This window comes from Danio aesculapii, chromosome 17 (genome assembly GCF_903798145.1).
Source record: "Danio aesculapii chromosome 17, fDanAes4.1, whole genome shotgun sequence".
Taxonomy (NCBI): Eukaryota; Metazoa; Chordata; class Actinopteri; order Cypriniformes; family Danionidae; genus Danio; species Danio aesculapii.
In genome coordinates, this window is record NC_079451.1 from 4952438 (window position 1) to 4971985 (window position 19548).

Below are 19548 nucleotides of genomic sequence, written 5' to 3' on the forward strand. Positions count from 1 at the left end.
CAACCTGAGTGGCTCAGGTAGTGCAGCTCATCCAGGGTGGCATATCAAATGCTAGCTGTGGCGAGGTTAATGTGTCTGTCAGTGTAGTGTCCAGAGCATGGAGGCACTACCAGGAAAGTACATAGGCCAGTACATCAGGAGATGTGAAGCAGGCCGTAGCAGGATCACCACCTCCGCCTTAGGTAGGTGAGCCCTGCAACATGACCTCCAGCAGGCCACAAAATGTGCATGTGTCTGCTCAAACGGTCATACTTCATGTGCGTGATATGGGGGCCTGACGTCAACAGGTGTGGGTTGTGCTTATAGCCCAACACCGTCCAGGACGTTTGGCATTTGCCACTGGTGCCCTGTGCTCTTCCCAGTTGAAAGTAGGTTCCCACTGAGCACATGACGGACATGACGAGTCTGGACATGCCATGGAGAATGCTCTGCTGCCTGCAACATCCCCCAGATCTGAATCCAATTGAGCACATCTGGGATATATATATATATATTAGTTAATGTTAATTGTTATATTTACTATCGGGAGCAATTTTATTATTAAAATTATTTTAGTGTTTATTTTTCAGGTTAACATTAAGTTATTTGGATTGTAATAATGCATTTGTAAATGCTGAAGAATGATAATGAACACTGCACAACTGTTTTTCATTCTTAGTTTATGCTAGTTAATAAATTAAATTACATTAATGAGCCTTAATTTAAAGTGTGACCAGAAATGTTATCAAACTATTGTTAAATTAAACATAATAAACATTTTGCTCAGATACTTACCTAATAACATCAGTAAATACATTTTCTAGACCTCTGTTATTTTATCAGAATCATTAAACATTACACTAAAGTTTCACAAATAAAAAAAGAACCAGAAAAGTTATAGTAAGTAGTTTAGAAATAGTAAGTAAAGTAGTTTGCAACTTTATAAAAAATCTAAAATGCTATAATAATCAGTAAATCAATCAATTTGAAATGCTAAATGCTTAAAACAGAAATATTTTATCTGTTTACCTGCTTGCCAGTGTGACCGTTAACTGATATTAGAACACCACAAACGTGAAAATGTGAAATAAATTAGTTTAAAATTAACTTAACCTCATTAACCAAATAAGAGTTATATGGAAATTCCTGAAATAAATAAATAAATAAATAAAAATAAATATTATATAAAGCGTATATTTCAAAGTATTTAAAGTTTAAACTATTTTTGTCAACATCATATCGTATCAACATATCATATGACTATCATAATGACTAATTAAAAATAAATAATAATAATAATAATAATAATAATAATCTGATTGCATAAACCAAATAACATGTAATAAGCTACTTCTCATCACTGTTGGAAATATCAGATCAAAAACAATCATTCATTTACAAAAAACAATCGACTTTCAAAACTCCCTTCAGGTTGATTAAACTCAGTTACTTTCCCCCCAAAAAGCATTAAAATCAAGACTGTACAAATTCTCCTGAACCTGTCATGGCATAGTTATCGCATAGTTTTTGATTCATTGGCTTACATAACGCTTCTTCTAGTAAGTCTCAACAGTAGACGTCAAATCAGATCTCAGCGATGCAGTTCTTCAGAGTAACCTTGTCTCAATTAAACAACCTTACCATTAAACGGATTGTCTCATTCATACCACAACAATTAGAATACAGCGAGCAATTAGTCACTCTATTTCCGGGAATGATAACACCCGAATGGCAGGTCGTTAAAATCCCTGAGCAATGAGGAGCATTAATGAGCTTGTCACGATGGCACTGATCAGACCAATAAATGCGCCATACTCCCATCTAGCGGAGGAAAAGAAAAGCAGTAGGCACTTCACAAGGATTTCATCTTTCTTGAATAGTCGACAGACATTGCAATATGTGATACTAAAATGATCAGTGGTTAATGTGCACAGTTAGAGTTGTAATGATGTCAAAGACTAAAGACAAAAGTATTTTGTATTCAAAACAATGGGGTGGTTGAGGGATAGTTCCCCCAAAATTAAAATGCACTATTTCTACTCTTAAGTGGTTTCTACTCTTAAGTTTCTTCTTCTGCTGAACAAAAAGACAATGTTTTGAAAATGTTGGAAAGCAAATATTCTTAGCAGGAAAAATAAATACTGTGGAAGTCGGTGGTCACCAATTTTATGTTGTGTTCATCAGAAGAAATTCAAACAGCTTTGAAACAAGTGGAGATGGTGATATTTAATTTATTATTATTATTATTATTACTTATTTATTTATTTCTTGTTTAGGTAAAATATGCCTTTAAATTACCTTCAGCACAATATTTTTCAACATCCAATATCTTGGAGGCTGTTTGTACAATGCTGACCTGAGTTTATTTATTTATTTATTTATTTATTCATTCATTCATCCATTCATTCATTTGTTTATTTATTTATTTATTTATTTTATTTTTTTTACAATTTTTTATGAACAAGCATGCATATAAATTCATTTCATCATTCCTTTCGTAAAAACGGCTGACGAAATCTCAGGTCAAAGACTCATAAAAGTGATTTGTTTTACTCTTCTGTTCAACTGATATTTATGGATAGTTCTGGCGTTTATACAGGGCTGTGGTTAAGTGTTCGTCAGTGGTGAAAGTTAATATATTTTTAATCAAGAAGTGTAATTACGCTTAATTTGTTATTCAGTTTTAACCCTTCGAATTAAAAAAAATAAAGTGCGTCTGCGTTTTGACGCATTTATGTGCGCTCGATCCAGTCTCTCCATGACGTGAATGAAATAATTAGAGAGGCTGTAAATGATTCTCTGAGTAGTTAAATTATTGGGAGGTGATGCTCGTCATACACAGATATTCATTAAAAACTAATTACGGCGCAATGCCGCCATACGGAGGTGTCATTTCGGTCATTCCAATGAGTTTGGAGCTCAGAGGACCGTCGATTCCACTCTTGGTAGTTTTGAGGGGCTCTAAACGTGTCCCTTATATTCACGTATAACGACCTGATGCTGGTGACGTCACAAGAGACGCAGAAGTGAGTTTCACAACCCCCCCAAAAAAAGCGCCGTGGTGGCACGCGCACAGTAGCTCGCGCACACGCGGCAGTTGCAGCCTCAAATGAGCAGCTCGCGCTGAAAAGGCTCCCTCGTTTTGACTGGCTGCGCAGGTAAGACCCGCTCTATTTAGACAGGCCACGTCCAGAAAATCCAAAAGTATTCTTAGGCACCGTGTAATAAAAGAAACTTCTCTTTATGATCGGCAGAAATACGACGAGCAATGGATTATATTTGATTTGAGCGCACGCAGTTTGTCGTGTAAATATGTTGGCTTGCCGAAAAGTGGACATGAAAAACGCATAAGGATATGTTATTAGACGACCACTGAAGATATTTGATAAGAGGATACCGGAGCTCTGCTGACAGAACGACTCTGAGGTATCGCATGCAGATACAAGGAGCCTTTGAGCAGCCCTGGAGAACTTGTTAGGCATACCAAGAAGCTCCACAAGAGGCGAATCCTTTTTGAGCGATTTAATGAGCCTAGCGAGGAAATATTTCGTGGATGATTCTTCTTTAATATGCGGGGATTTATGTGCAACCTCGTGAGCTTTGATAAAAGCAAACACGTCTTTATGCATAAGGAGAAGACATGTAGAGTCGAATAGCTCCCCATTTGTTTCCTGATTCAGCACCCCTTTTGGAGACAGCGTGAGACGCGGAACCAAGCGAAAACAGGATCATTTTAGCCTAAATCATGATCGCACGGATACTCTACTTTTTCCTTTGGTCTGCGGCATTTCTACCCGAGCTGCAGTGCGCTTCTCAGAGAACCGCGGACGCGCTCACTACTTTTCCCACGTCCGCGTTCATCAACGGCACCGACAGAAAGGACTCCAACCAGACCTCCACATCTCGGATCAAACGGAAGACGCTCTCGGTGGATTTCGCCGTCCCGTCGCTCCTACGTTACTACTTGGCTCTGTTTATCAAACGACCGCTCAACGGAGACTGCCTGTCGTTTAATGGATGTTACACGGTGCGCGCGAACTTGCTCATGCGCTGCGTGCCGCTGCAAAAAACCATCGCCGGTTTGCTCGATGCAAAGTTGGCCGCGATGAACGTCAACAGATCCAGCACTGGACAGCTCCCGTATCGACAGAAGCGGCCCGTGCCGAAAGTTTTGAATTTGGGGTTGACCAGCGCCAGTCGAAAGTCCAATCAAGTTGTGGTGGAGGTTGGAGAAGAGATGGTTAAAACGGGATGCGGAGGGTTGCATGTTTACGAGGATGCGCCGGTGGTGTTCCTGGAAATGGACCTAACGCGGATTTTGGAGTGGTGGCTGGGAGCGGAGGGAGGACGGCTCAGGGTCCGACTTATGCCCGAGCGGAAAGTGCAGGTGCCGGGGAAAGAGGACAAATACTCTGCTGCCATCAGAGCTTCGGACGCTCGACTGTTCATACAGATCGCATCAAGTGGTAAGAATTCAACTTTGCGACTTTTGCGGTGTTTGGTTATAGCAGAACCCGTTTAACTTGATTGCGGCCCTGGTGTCCGGAGGGGTCACAGCAAGAGATGTTGATGTTTACTATCTTTCACAGCACTGGAACTTCATTATTACATTATTACGTCCATGTATTTCTTTACATGCTCCTCATGATTTAATAATCTTGTCATCATAGTACATAAACTTTATAAATGTGAAAATAAGCAAATAATAACTTACAATTTGTATATACAGTTGAAGTCATAATTATTAGAAGCCATAATGATACTAAACAATATTTTATAAGATATTTTTCAAGAGACTTCTATACAGCTTAAAGTGACATTTAAAGGCTTACTTAGGTTAATTAGGTTAACTAGGTAGGTTAGGGTAATTAGACAAGTTATTGTAAAACGATGGTTGGTTCTGTAGACTATCGAAAAAAATATATAGCTTAAAGGGGCAAATAATTTTGACCTTAAAATGTTTTTAAAAAAATAAAAACTGCTTTTATTCTAGCCAAAATAAACAAATAAGACTTTCTCCAGAAGAAAAAATATTATCAGACACTACTGTGAAAATTTCCTTGCTCTGTTAAACATAATTTGGGAAATATTTTAAAAATAATAAGAAGAATAAATAAAGGGGGGCTTATAATTTTGACTTCAACTCTATACAACAGTAAGAAAACTTCAGTGAAAAAATGTATACAAAATCAAGTGAGAAAAAAAGAAATAATGAAGGAAAAGTTCCTGTGTTTTGGTCATACTGGGATTTGTCACCTCCCCCTTTGTATTCCAGCAGTAATATCAGTCTTGGTAATTCATTGGCTGTTCAAAAGGGTGGCACTGCAACACCAATAAAGGCTACACGGCATCACAGCATGCACAACAAGGGACACTTTTTGCAAAATCACACAAGCTGACAGATGCAAATCCCCTTTGATGGCTTGGCCCATAGAATTCAAAACTGCTGACATGGACAGAAAATTGTAGGATTTTCTTATTCAGATTTTGCATCAAGATCCTCTGTGTTTACCTAGAGCTGCATTGACCACTGGGGAAGCTATTAAGCAGTCTGTCATAGACGTGTGCAATAATCGTCTGATGATCAGTTTGCAGTGAAATCTGGAGGATTATCATTGACAAAATCAGTTTACGACATATTTTTACCCAAATGATCTTGGAGAACAAAAAAGTTCTCAGAGGCTCAACACTATAAAGTGCAAAGACCTTAAGAAATAATAAAAACAAAAAGGGTTTTACTGCTGAAAAAAACAGTTTCTGTTCAAAATCATGGATTTATTTTCATTTTTTTTATTTGAAAAGTTCAAGAGCTGCTGACCTTTCCTGTTTTGGTTGTGGTTGTATTTCTTTAAGGATGTTTTTGTGTTTTTTTGGTGCGTATTACAGATTTTGCAGTGTTGATAATACTTGCTTTACCTGTGTAAATATAGCATCTGCGTGGTTTTAAGTCAGCAAAATAATTAAATGTTGTGTATATGTTACATTTTTTGCACACATGGAGAAATATGGAGTTTGCTGTTTTGATTGTGTCACTTTTTAAAGATTTCTTTTGAAAGCTTTCTCAATTTGACAGAATAATAGTTCTTGGTGATTTGCTTTAAGTTGGACTGAGGTGTTTGCTGGAGCCCACATGGTGATTTGGAAGGTCTCTGAAACCCTTTATCAGTGAATGATGTCATTCAAGGCCACTTATAATTCAAGGATGTCCTTTTAAAGAGCAGATCAATGAAATAATGGTGCTATTTTTTGGCATTGTGGTCCACATGATTTTGGATAAATGTATAATTGATTGTTACACATAGTCTGGAATCTTTTGTATCAGTCCTACTTTGGTTACAGCAAATATAGCTCTACTTGAAACATTTAAAAAACGCTTCTTGTTTAAACTGAGCTGAAACAACACAATTTTAGATTTTTTTAATGTTCAATCCACAAACTTTTGTTTAAAAAAAGTTCACTTAATTGGTTTGTGTTTGGACAGCATGAAGAGATTAGGTTGGTGTAACTACCTGGACTACATTTTTCCAAAAGCATTGTACTGTAAGCTACTTGATAAGTAGATAATTAAAATGATCATACAACTGAACTTAATGTTACAGACTGTTTCTCAAAAGCATCATAACTTAGGTGGCACTTAAAAAAAAATCGCCATAGATCTTTTGAGTATTTTAAAGTAATCATTAAATATTTTCTTATAATTTCTTATGCATAACTTTATGTTCTTTAACTTGAAGGAACATTCTAATTTCTTGGTCTCATTTCAAACGTCACCTAGAGTTAAACAGTTAGGTTTAAGTATTTTTCTAATCCATGTCCTGGTCTGACAGGAGCAGTTTTAGCTTAGCTTAGTTTAGCATAACTTAGCATAACAAACCAGCATAACTAAAATTTGTTTTTTGCTTGTTCAAACTACTTATTTAAAATGTGCTGAAACAACACAATTCTTGAGATTTCATTGGGACAACTTAATTTCTTTTTTGAACACTGTAAAACAATGCAGGGTTCCACACAATTCATTCATGTTGTCCCAACACAAATTTTGTTACCTTAACACTTTTAACAAATTTATGTGGATTGAACATAACAAAATAAGTTGTCCCAATAAAATCTCAAGAATTGCGTTGTTTTAGCTCAATTTAAATAATTTAAAATATTTTTTGAGTGTGCTACTACGACTACTAATTACAATTAATTATTTAGTTTAAAAAGAAAATTCAGAGGCAACTCTTACAACCTTACACAACTTTTTTTCTTGTAAACATTTCTGTAATGTAGCAATTGAGTAATTTAAATCACTAAGAAATTTTGATAAATTTACAATCATGAACATAATAAAAGTAAAAATACATATACATAATACATACATACACACACACACACACACACACACACACATATATATATATATATATATATATATATATATACACATATATATATATATATATATATATATATATATATATATATATATATATACACACATATATATATACATATATATACATATGTGTGTGTGTGTGTGTCTGTATATATATATATATATATATATATATATATATATATATATATATATATATATATATATATATATATATATATATATATATATATATACATATACATATACATTTTACTCATATTATCATTTTTTTATTAATGCCAGTAACAAACATATAGAACTTGAACCTAAATGAAAGTTATGATAATAATAGCAATAATGATAGTAATTTAACAGAGCAGATTCAATTATAATGCAAATAAAAATATATAAGAAAAAAAATAAAAGAGGAAAAATAAAGAGGAAAGACATACCAGTAGCATTTTCAAAATAACTATCGTAATATTTTAAAAATCTATCACTGATTTTATCATATTAACATTGACATCAATAAAATACATGGCACCATTGCATTTAACATAGCTAACATTCTGTTTTATGTGGTGTGATTTTTAATCACATCAGTAGCGTTTTTAGGCTGCGTACATCTTGAGCTCTAACGGTAATTAAATTCATCAATACAAAGAGTGCAAATTGCTTCCATTAGTTCCATCTAGAATCCATTTATAAATAAATTTGCCTTTAAAAAGGTCGTTTACTTGTAAATGAGAGTCTGAGTATTGAACTTGGTCACCCGTGGTGATGCCCTCTTAGAGATTCTAGCCGTTTCAGTTCCAACCTTTCCCTAGAGGATTCATAACGAAACAGTTGTACAAACATTTCCTGACTTTAGATGTTTTTATGATGCCAGTGCATTACAATAAGCTGCTTACTAATAGAATTGGGCATTCAATATAAACAAGAACGTGAATGACTGTGAAGGATTTTTGAACAGAAGGAGCTATGATCCGCAAACATCAAATAATCTGTTATGGAAGTAACAAAGGCTGGTTGTTTGTCTTTTTTAGCGGAGTGGGCAGTCTAATCCTTCAAGACTCCCTGAAGCCGCTGGGACTTTCTCATCTAAGGGTCAGAAAAGTCATTAAGATTTCTCTCCCTCCTCAGGCCTGGCTCTTTGTGACATTGACTCTCCTCTGCTGCTCTCAGCGTTCTTCATTACAATCAAAAATTTCCTCGTCACAAGCACACTCTTCCAAGTTCTTCTCTTGCTTTTTTCCTCTATGTGTTGGGCATAAAATAAGTAAGAAATAACCGACAATGGATTGGAGTTCTCATCCCAAGCCTCCATTTGGTGATATTAATGGTGCTGTTGATCACAGACTAATGCAGTTATTAAAGAGGGAGATTAAGCGTGCGTCTGTAAAAACGCTTAAGTAAAAATCTGGATAACACTTTATAATAACTGCACACTACAAATCATTTGTTAAACAGTAGAGAATATGTAGTTTGTCATTTTCTAAGCATTAACTCTACATTAATAGACATTAGTGAGCAGTTTATAAAAACAGCCACAAATGCGGTTTCCTTGACTTAAAAGCACATGTATAATGTGTTTTCATACGTTATTAATCAACCCAGGCTCATTCTGAAATAGTAGTCCCGAGGACTTTCTGGAGATCGCAAAATACGTCCCGGGAGGTCACAACACTTGTAAATACGCACGTAACTCAATGGAAATGTTTCTAGGGGACCCAAAAACATGACGGACCCTGTTGAGATGTGGATATGTCATTAACATAGATATGTGTTATTTATAGGTTTATTATGTCGTGTATATTAAAATATACAAAAAACAACTCAACTTTCAAAGAGCACCAATCACGTCACTGAGCAACAGTCATGGAATAATAACACATCCGTATCTCAGCAGGGTCCGTCATGTTTTTGGGTCCCCTAGAAACATTTCCGTTGTGTTAGGTGCATATTTGCAAGTGTTGTGACTGATTTGCAGCACGTGTCTTCAGTTGTTTGTGTTGTGACCGATTTGCTGCGCGTTTCTTCAGTTATTTGTGTTAAGACCAATTTGCAACACGTGTGCTGTCAAATTGATGAATATCTTTTCTTTATTCCCTGCTGAAAAATCCAGCTTAAACCAGCCTAGGCTGGTTAGCTGGTTTTAGCTCGTTGACCAGCCTGGTTTTAGAGGGGTTTTGGCCATTTCCAGGCTGGTTTCCAGCCATTTCCAGCCTGGTCTTAGCTGGTTAGGCTGGAAAATGACCAGCTAAATCCAGCTAAAACCAGCTTGACCAGCCTGGTTTAAGCTGGACATAGCTGGTTTTGGCTGGGCTCCCAGCCTGGCTAAGCTGGTCAAGCTGGTTTTAGCTGGTCATTTTCCAGCCTGACCAGCTAAGACCAGGCTGGAAATGGCTGGAAACCAGCCTGGAAATGGCCAAAACCCCTCTCAAACCAGGCTGGTCAACCAGCTAAAACCAGCCAACCAGCCTAGGCTGGTTTAAGCTGGTTTTTTCAGTAGGGTTTGCTGGTGTTTTTTGTAGTTGCTTGTGCTTTCTTAAATTGCAGCGTGTTAAGCTCTCTCGGCCACCGTAAGTCTCAGCCACATGCACTCAATGGAGTTAGTGACCTCACTGTGAGGAGCAGGGTTAGGGGTGGAGTTAGTTGTATGCATTAAAAGCTTTGCATGCAGTCTCAAATTGCATGTGCACCTGGATGCGCACCAGTCAGACCCCTCTCTAAATATCTGATCATCGTTCATATTGCTGTTATTATCCGTTATCATGATCACAGTGGAAAATGAACCGTATCATGATCGGAATAGAATGGTTACATTGTTGCCTCTACTATTTCAGCTTGAAACTGCTGTGAATTGTGTTTATAGAAATGCATTTGGCATATGATTAGTGTCTAGTTGTGTTTTTTCATGAAGCAATAGTCATACATAACTGACACGTTTGTCAATTTTACTTATCTACACACATTTTCAAGATATTAATGCTGTTTTATTTGTCTGTGCAACAACAATAGGAACAAATACAAATAAAACTGCAGCTTTTTTGTCATAATGATGGTTTATAGTCACCACATTTGTCATGGTTGAACGATTCCACCTTTTTTAATGTCCTGTGTGTAGCTTTTCGGCGTATAAATCACCCTCCATTACCGTTAAGTGGAAAACAGATGCTCAGACATCCTGTCTATTATTTCCGTGTGTATGGAAGAACATAATATGGGGTCAGAGCAGGTAAATGATGACAAAACACCTTCGCTTATTGCTTGCTTAAAGTCAAATCAATCTGGGTTAAAAAATAAAATCATATACTAAGTGCTTTTGGATCATTTTTGGCTCACAATTGCTAAACCTCCTTTAAACTGTGCGCTTTCTTTGAGTCGAGGAGATCAATAATCCACCCTGGAACAGTTTATCTCTGAAAGCTGCCAGGGAAGTATTTTCTGATCTGTTTCAACAATGTTTATGTCTGTAATTTTTGGAGTACTTTCTTCAATTCCTGTTTAATGTGCAGAGACAACTATAAGTAAGCCATTCTCATAGACTGATTTCCCGGGAGATTGTAAACACTGTGTTTTTTTGGGGGAACTTTCAACATTGCTCTTTTGGTATGAGCTGCAAGGCACAGCAACATTAGTTCATCCATTGATGCGACACTTTATATTAAGTGCTCTTAACTACTATGTACTTACATTTGAATTACGCATTTGTTTCAACAGATCTTATTGTGTACATACATGTGTTCACATTGTTCCTAAATACCTGCATATAATTACACTGTTGACCCATCCCTTACACCTTAACCCATCCTGAAATCTACCCATAGCACCAAACCTATTCCTAAACGAACCTGTGTAACACCTGAATAGCACCTTGAGTGTTTTGCAATACAAAATGAACACAATAAGCATGTTTTTTGATAAGTATATAGTCAACCTAGGCTCATTGCGGATACGTACCCACGTCTACATTTCCACGTCTACAGTGGAATACGTAACCAGAGGTATGCCTGCTAGCAGTTTTTGATCTTGCAAATCCACCAGAGTCCTCTGTATATGCTTTTTGATGATCTCAAATTTCTCTAAATCTACCAGAGGATGCAATATACACTTGAGCAGACCAGGCCAGCTTGCTGTTGACTGACCCACCCACTCACCCCATTCCCTGAACCCAACCGATAGTGTTTTCAAAAGCGATTTTCATTTATTCATTCATTTTCTTTTCAGCGTAGTCCCTTAATTAGCAGAACGAACCTCCAACTTATCCAGCATATGTTTTACATAGCGGATGCCCTTCAAGCTGCAACCCATCACTGGGAAACATTCACACACATACACTACAGACAATTTAGCCTACCCAATTCACCTATGCCTGGGCTTGTGGGGGAAACCGGAGCACCTGTAGGAAACCTGCGCAAACATGGGGAGAACATGCAAACTCCACACAGAAACGCCAACTGACCCAGCCAAGGCTCGAACCAGCGACCTTTTTGCTGTGAGGTGAACGTGCTACCCACTGCGCCAACGTGCAGCCCTCAAAAGTGGTTTAGAAAAAGAAAAGCTGCCGCGGCCACGTGATTTCACCTCATTCTCAGCCTGTTGTTTATTTATTTTTGCTTAATTTTACCTGGTTTCTGGGACCGTTCTTTGACAGACTCGAACCCCATCATCGTGGTCAACTTTGCTCAGCATCCCAAGTCCATTGGCATACATAGCGAGCTACTGGGCAAACTGGTAACACTGGAAAAGCTGTCCATAAGGAGGTACCAGCGGCCAGCTGGTAACATGAAAAGGAACAGATTTACCACCCAATAGCATTCATTTTACAGATGATATGGAGCCAGACATACAGTTGAAGTCAGAATTATTAGCCCCCCTTTTGATTTTTTTTTCTTTTTTAAATATTTCCCAAATGATGTTTAACAGAGCAAGGACATTTTCACAGTATGTCTGATAATATTTTTTCTTCTAGAGAAAGTCTTATTTGTTTTATTTCGACTAGAATGAAAGCAGTTTTTAAATCTTTTGAAAAACATTTTAAAGGTCAAAATTATTAGCCCCTTTAAGCTATATATTTCTTCCGATAGTCTACAGAACAAACCCTCGTTATACAATAACTTGCCTAATTACCCTAACCTGCCTAGTTAACCTAATTAACCTAGTTAAGCCTTTAAATGTCACTTTAAGCTGGATAGAAGTGTCTTGAAAAATATCTAGTCAAATATTCTTTACTGTCATCATGACAAAGATAAAATAAATAAGTTATTAGAAATTAATTATTAAAACGATTATATTTAGAAATGTGCTAAAAAACATCTCTCCATTAAACAGAAATTGGGAAAAAAATAAACAGGGGGCTAATAATTCAGGGGGCTAATTCTCAATAATTTTTAATAATTTTATTAATTTAACAGGGACAATGCTCATTAATAAACAGTGAGACTGTAAATAAGCCAGAGTTAGCTACGGGGGCTAAATTCTGACTTCAACTGTACCTCTAGGTACATATTCCTCCATAAATGTAGACAGGGGTACGTATCCACAATGAGCTATGGTAGTGTATAGTAGTTAAGACCACAGAGTGTCATCAGGTTTGGTCTATCTACATGGTATGGCAATCTTTCTGTAAATCTGAAATCAAAATTTTTTAATATCATCAGTATTGCTATGAGACTAATAGGATCAGAAACCTTTACTAGTATTCAAACACTTTACGAACAATGCACTTTAAATGAAGCAAAAATAATTTTAAACAATCCATCCCATGTACTCTTCCCATTTTATAATCTTTTACCTTCTGATAGAAGATATAGAACCTACTGTTGGAAGCGGAACAGAATTAAGAACTCTTTTATCCTGTGTCAATCAGACTGTTGAACACTGATTGCTAGTGTGCATATGTTTTTCTTGTATGCAATCCCTTTAAAGCATGGGTCACCAATCTCGGTCCTGGAGGGCCGGTGTCCCTGCAGAGTTTAGCTCCAACTTGCCTTAACACACCTGCCTGGATGTTTCAAGTATACCTAGAAAGACCTTGATTAGCTTGTTCAGGTGTGTTTGATTAGAGTTGGAGCTAAAATCTGTAGGACACCGGCCCTCCAGGAACAAGTTTGGTGACCCCTGCTTTACAGGGTTGCTTATTTATTTTTATTTTTTTATTGTGTCAGAACTTGCTGAAGTGCTCTGGTCCACAGAAAATTTCCCCCTGAGGGAAAATAAAGTATACAAACAAACAAACTTAATATAAAGTGGGACTGTGCCACTTGCTGATTGTTCAAACAAAGTGTGTAATTGTACTTGTTGTGCTGCTAGTGATGCAAAAAATGACTTTAAGCATAGTAATCATCAGTCAGAACAAGCAATCATTTGTTTAAAGGTATAGAACAGAATAGATTTTACTAGTAAACTGCATCTTGACCACTATTTCAAAATATTCATCAACATCAGCATAAACCAAACTTCTGCAAATCTCTGTGTGTGTTGACATGGTCTTGCTTACCCTTATGCAAACATCAGTGATGCAGGATTTCATGTATTGCAGCCGAAAATGCTCATGAAAAATACTAATTCTGATGAGTAGGCTTCAGGGAGATTAAGAAAAACAACAGGAAGTTTTTAAAGGGGTTAAGAACTGCCTTCTTCTGTTTTCCACTGTTCTCTTGAGCCCACTTATAACATTATTAAGATTTCGACATCAAAAAACATAATAATTTAGAATCACAAAGCTATTTTCTCTTCTGCTTTGACTCCCTTCATCAGAACACACTATTTGTCAACACAAGCTTAATGGAAATACATGCTTCAGCCAACATTTGTGGAACTGCAAAAAGGTTCTTAAGCATACAGTATGTGTAACTGCAGTTGCAGGTTGAACATCTGACACAGGCTCATTGTGAAAACATATGTCCATTTCTAGAGAGCACGAATTATGTAGCCAGAGTTACGTATGGCTGGATTTTGTCTTTAAAATGAACCCTATGGGGTAGTATGATGCCACCGACGGCTGTTTCGTTTTGCTCTACCAGCTCACTGTTTACCTCAGTGTGGATGGCTTTACTACTGTTACCAGTTTCCCCAGTAGCTCGCCATGTATGTTGGTGTACTTGAGACGCAGAGAGGCGATGACAGGGTTTGAATCTAGCGAAGAAACCAGGTAAACTAAAATTCAAAAAATAAAATAAACAAGTAAATAACTGGTTGAGAACGTGGTAAGATCTGAAAACATGGTAAAAATCAGACGAGGGCTTTCTTTTTGTGGATGCTTTTGAAAACACTATCAGTCGGTCAGTCAGTGGACAGCAGCCTCTGGTGGATTTATGTGAGAACAGCAGGCACGAATGGCACTCGCAAGAGAAATTTGAGATCTGAAAAAGCGTACAAAGCGTCTGGTGGATTCACGAAAACAAAAACTGCAAAACAACATACCTCCCCGGGACGTATTTCGCGTTCTCCAGAAATGTATAGAGGGGTACATATCAATGTTAAGTATGCGAATATCTGAGGTGGATATGCAACATAATGCATAATGAGCTGTGTCTGGATTTATCTGGTGTAATTAGTCTACCGTTATTACTGTGTATATTTCATACAAAGTGTGAAGCTGCCTGGCTGGTTCGTTACATGATTTGCGGTGTGTTTGCGATACTTTGGAAAGTTGAGATATTTTCAATTCGCTACACTTGGCGAACGCGAGTGTGTCCCAAATGCACGTCACTTGATATTTGCGTATGCGGCCACGCGTGTCGATTTTGAAAAATCAAATATGAGCAATCAAAAGATTCAATTTGTGTCCGGCCCCTTTTGTGGTAAAGTCTAGATCGTATACGGCAATATGTACATTTATTATAGTAGCTTTTTTATGACACTGTATAACAATAACTCATATTTTTACAGTACTGTGACGGTTGGGTTTAGGGTTGAGGTAGGCGCTAAAAAATACAATTTATCCAAGGGCCTCATTTCCAAAATGTACAACTTGATTATGACATTCCTTAACATAACGCTAGAGAAGATTAAAATGGAATGGATAGAAGTACTAGGAATTAATATTTCAGAAGAAACTTGGGATAAAGCAGTTGAAATTATAAACAAGACTTCATCATGTGCGCGTCTTAATCTGATTCAGATGCTAATTCTTTACCGTATTCACTACAGCAAAACCAAACTGGCTAGAGTATACCCCAATATAGATGAAACATGCGATCGTTGCAACTCATGCAAGGCAGACCTAACCCATATGTTTTGGTCATGTGATAAGCTGAGACGATTTTGGCCTTCAATTTAAGAATTCAATCTAATCCGGTAATGGCTTTGTTTGGAGTACCAAATGAGGACATGCATATAGCCAAAGAAATAGAAAACGCCTTCGCAACGTTAATAGCCAGAAGAAGAATTCTTATAGAGTGGAAATCACCAATGCCACCTAAACTGTCACTTTGGCTTAGTGATGTAATGCTACTTTTGAAAACAGAAAAAAGGAAATATTTTCTCAGAGGATCAACCAAAACATTTTTCAAAACATGGGACCCTTTAATAATTCATATTGAGACTAATGTACTCCTCCAACCATGAATACCCCCCCCCAACACCCCACCCCCCTGTCCCCGTAGGTTTTTTATTTTTTTTTATATATTTTTTTTTATTATTAAGATTATTTTACTATATATTTTTTTGTAATCCATTTCTTTTTCTTAATAATTTTTATTATGTTCATTTGTTTCTGTGTAGTTAAAAAAAAAAAAAAAAACGAAAATACTTTTGTCATCGAATACCTGTATTGTACTTTTTGTCAAAAACACAATAAAAAAAAAAAAAAAAAAATATATATATATATATATATATATAAAAAATATTGGGTAATTAAATAGATAGCATAAATCATACTTGGTACAATTACTGTTTTTACGTTACGGTGATGGTTGGGTTTAGGGTTGGGGTGTGGGTAGGCGTTAATAAAATACATTAAATGGGAAATTTAATAAATTATATAAACAATTCTCGTTAACTTCCGGCCACAACCATATCTGATCTAGCAACAACCCCTGTTGTTGACTCACTATGTCAGACCTGCACACTGCCTGGCCCTGTTTGCAGTTGAATTTAAATTAACCAAATACGGTAGCATTTTATTTTGATGGTCCATTTGAGTATTAGTAGACTGTCTGCTTAATATCTGTTGATACTGCTCCTTCAACAGACATTTAACTGACTATAAGAAACTTTGCAAGTACATGTGAACTTACACTAACCCAAACCCCAAGCTAACAGTCTTATAATCTAATGAGAATTAGTTGGCATGTAGATGCAATGTAACTTAATTCAACAAATGGACTATCAAAATAAAGTGTGACCCCAAATACTTCACACGGACCCAAGATGTCCAGTAGGCTGCATGTGGCTCAGGCGTTGTAAAATGCCCAGGTCTTGATTAGAAATTCGAAGTGTAGAACCATCAATGCTCTAACTGCTAATATTGTTCACAAAACATTGTGTGTTGAATATGAATTCGATGAGAAAAGTGTTAAACTACAAACTTGGCAGACGCGCAAGACCAACCATCAAGTAGAGAGGCTTCGGTGAAGTTGTTTGAAATTAATTCATATCGAGCCAAGTAGAAAACATTTAAATGGCATTTTCTGTGTTACATTTCTTCAGCAACAGCAATGCGAGCTTATATAAAGATGTGTTTGGAAATTAACTTCTGAATGCATAATTCAAACACCTAAGGAGATTTCTCTGCATGAATGGCAGATTAACCTGCTTCTGCTTTTCCAGTATAGCGGGTAATTAAATATGAAAGAAATGTAGATGATGTGTCAGGATGATTGGCAGGGGATGTAACTAAGCAACATATCAGTCTCTTAATGAGGAAGTAGTACGTCCCAAAGCTTGCATACTCAAAAGTATACTTTTTCCTTCACCAAAAAAAGGACATACTATGCAGTAAAAGTTTTTTGGTATTTTTAAAGAGCATAGAATCACCAAGAGGCGACACTCTGTTGCTGTTTGGGAAACAGCCACTAGATGCCGCTAGTGTCACGCGGCAGCCATTTTGAAATGAAAATTCCAATAGAACAGTGGCACGGATAACTAATGTTAGACAGAGTGAATTACGAAATTGAGTTATAGGAGTTAAAATATTATATACATATGCTGTCAGCATTAATGAGTACACTCTCTTTGAAAAGTAACACTTTAAACAATATCTCAATGAAAACAGACAATTTCCAAAATGTTGACGAGACTAAGTTTACTATATCTGGTCTAAAATATATTTTTCACTTATAACATGAAAGGTTAACAACAAAATAACTTGGATTACTATTTAATTTTTTAGCTTTACTCAAATTATAGTGATGCAAAAATAAGTATACTCCACTACAAAACTACTTTTTCTAGTTTGTATGGCCTCCATGATTTTTAATGACCGCATTAAAAATCATTAATAAAAAAATGATGAATTTATGTGTCAGAATTCAATCATTTTGGACAAAGTGGCTTTTTTAACATAAAAACTGTATTATTCTTTCTTTAACAGACAACACTGGACAAAAAAAAAAAAAAAAAAACCACTATTATATGTCATGCGGTGGCCATTTTGGAATGAAAATTCCAATAAGAAAACAGCGCGGACAACTAACAATAGACAGAATGAATTAAAATATTGAGTTAAATATGAGTTAAAATGAGCACATCCCCTTTGAAGAGTAACATTTTAAAATAATATCCCAATGAAATCTGACAATTTTCAAAATGTTGACAAGTTCAATACATGTGATATCTAAAATATCTGTTTTACATATAACATAAAAGTAAGGTAAAAAAAATAACTTAATTACTATTTTTTTTTTTGTTTGTTTTGATTTACTCAAATTAGGGTGAACCAAATAAGTATACGCAACAAAAAATACATTATCTGGTAGTTTGTATGGCCTCCGTGATTTTTATTGACAGCATTAAAAATCATGAATAAAAAATATATAAAAATAAAAAATAAATAAATTCGAAGAAAAGTAGCTTTTTAAATAAAAAAAAAATATTAGTCTTTTTTTAACAGACAACACTGGAATAAAATACTATGCACTATTATAATATAATACTCCAACAAAAAGTACTGTTAATCCAACACAATCTCATGGCAATTTGTAACTTTTTGATTTAGTGGCTAATTTGTACGAATTCGTACGATCTAATTCATACAATTTAGTACGATTTGCTCATCTGCCAATGACGGTTGGGTTTAAGGGTGGGGTTAGGTGCCACGCCTCCTTTTTAAAATCGTACAATTTCGTACGACTGAACTCGTATGAATTTGTACGAATTAGCCACTAAACTATCAAAACGTAAAATACTTTTTACGTTTTTTTACGTTAATCTCACGAGAAAATGTAAATATTTTACGTTTTGTCAGTTTAGTGGCTAATTCGTACGAGTTCAGTCTTACGAAATTGTACAATTTTAAAAAGGAGGCGTGGCACCTTGCCCCACCCCTAAACCCAACTCTCATTGTGGGATGACCAAATCATACTAAATTGTATGAATTAGATCGTACGAATTCGTACGAATTAGCCACTAAATCAAAAAGTTACGAATTGCCGTGAGATTGTGTTGGTTAATCTGCTATCAACATACCATTTTGAAAGTCATGTTAAATTAACATGTCAGTATTAATATGTATTATGCCAGTGCATAAACTATTAAATTAAAGTAATTTAACCCAAAAGCTGAAAGAAAACAAGTATGGTTAATATATTAAACATTAATGTGTAAAATACACTATTACAAGTGCTTATAATCACCAGTCTTTGATTGCAAGTGTTGAATTGTCGTCTTTTAGGTTGTATTTCAGCTTTGATGCGCTTTTAAAATGAATAAATAAAAAACAAAGCTGCTTGCCATCGTGACAGCAATAAGATCCTATGGACGACTGATCTTTTTCATTCTAGAATGGTGGAATCGCTGGGCAGTGCTGTTGCAATGGAACGTTCTATTGAGTGTCGCCTCTTGGTGATTCTAAGCTCTTTGGTATTATGGAAGTTGATGGACAGTATCCAGCATTTTTCAAAATATATATTTTGTGTGTGTGTGTGTGTGTGTGTGTTCAGAAAAAAAGAATTTCATAAAGGTTTAAAACCAGAGGAGGGAGAATAAATGATGAGGTACTTTTCATTTTTGGGTGAACTATCCCTTTAATACATGCAGTA

At 36.1% G+C, this 19548-nt stretch overlaps 1 protein-coding gene across 1 annotated transcript in view; it reads left to right on the top strand.

Moving 5' to 3' along the window:
• The first annotated feature begins 3081 nt into the window (after nucleotides 1-3081).
• The window catches only part of alk (ALK receptor tyrosine kinase), an 860900-nt gene continuing 844433 nt past the window's right edge, over nucleotides 3082-19548 (top strand). The window contains exon 1 of the mRNA XM_056477460.1: nucleotides 3082-4445. Within this exon, the coding sequence (XP_056333435.1) occupies nucleotides 3725-4445 (721 nt within the window). The 5' untranslated portion in view covers nucleotides 3082-3724. The remainder of the gene's footprint in view (nucleotides 4446-19548) is intronic.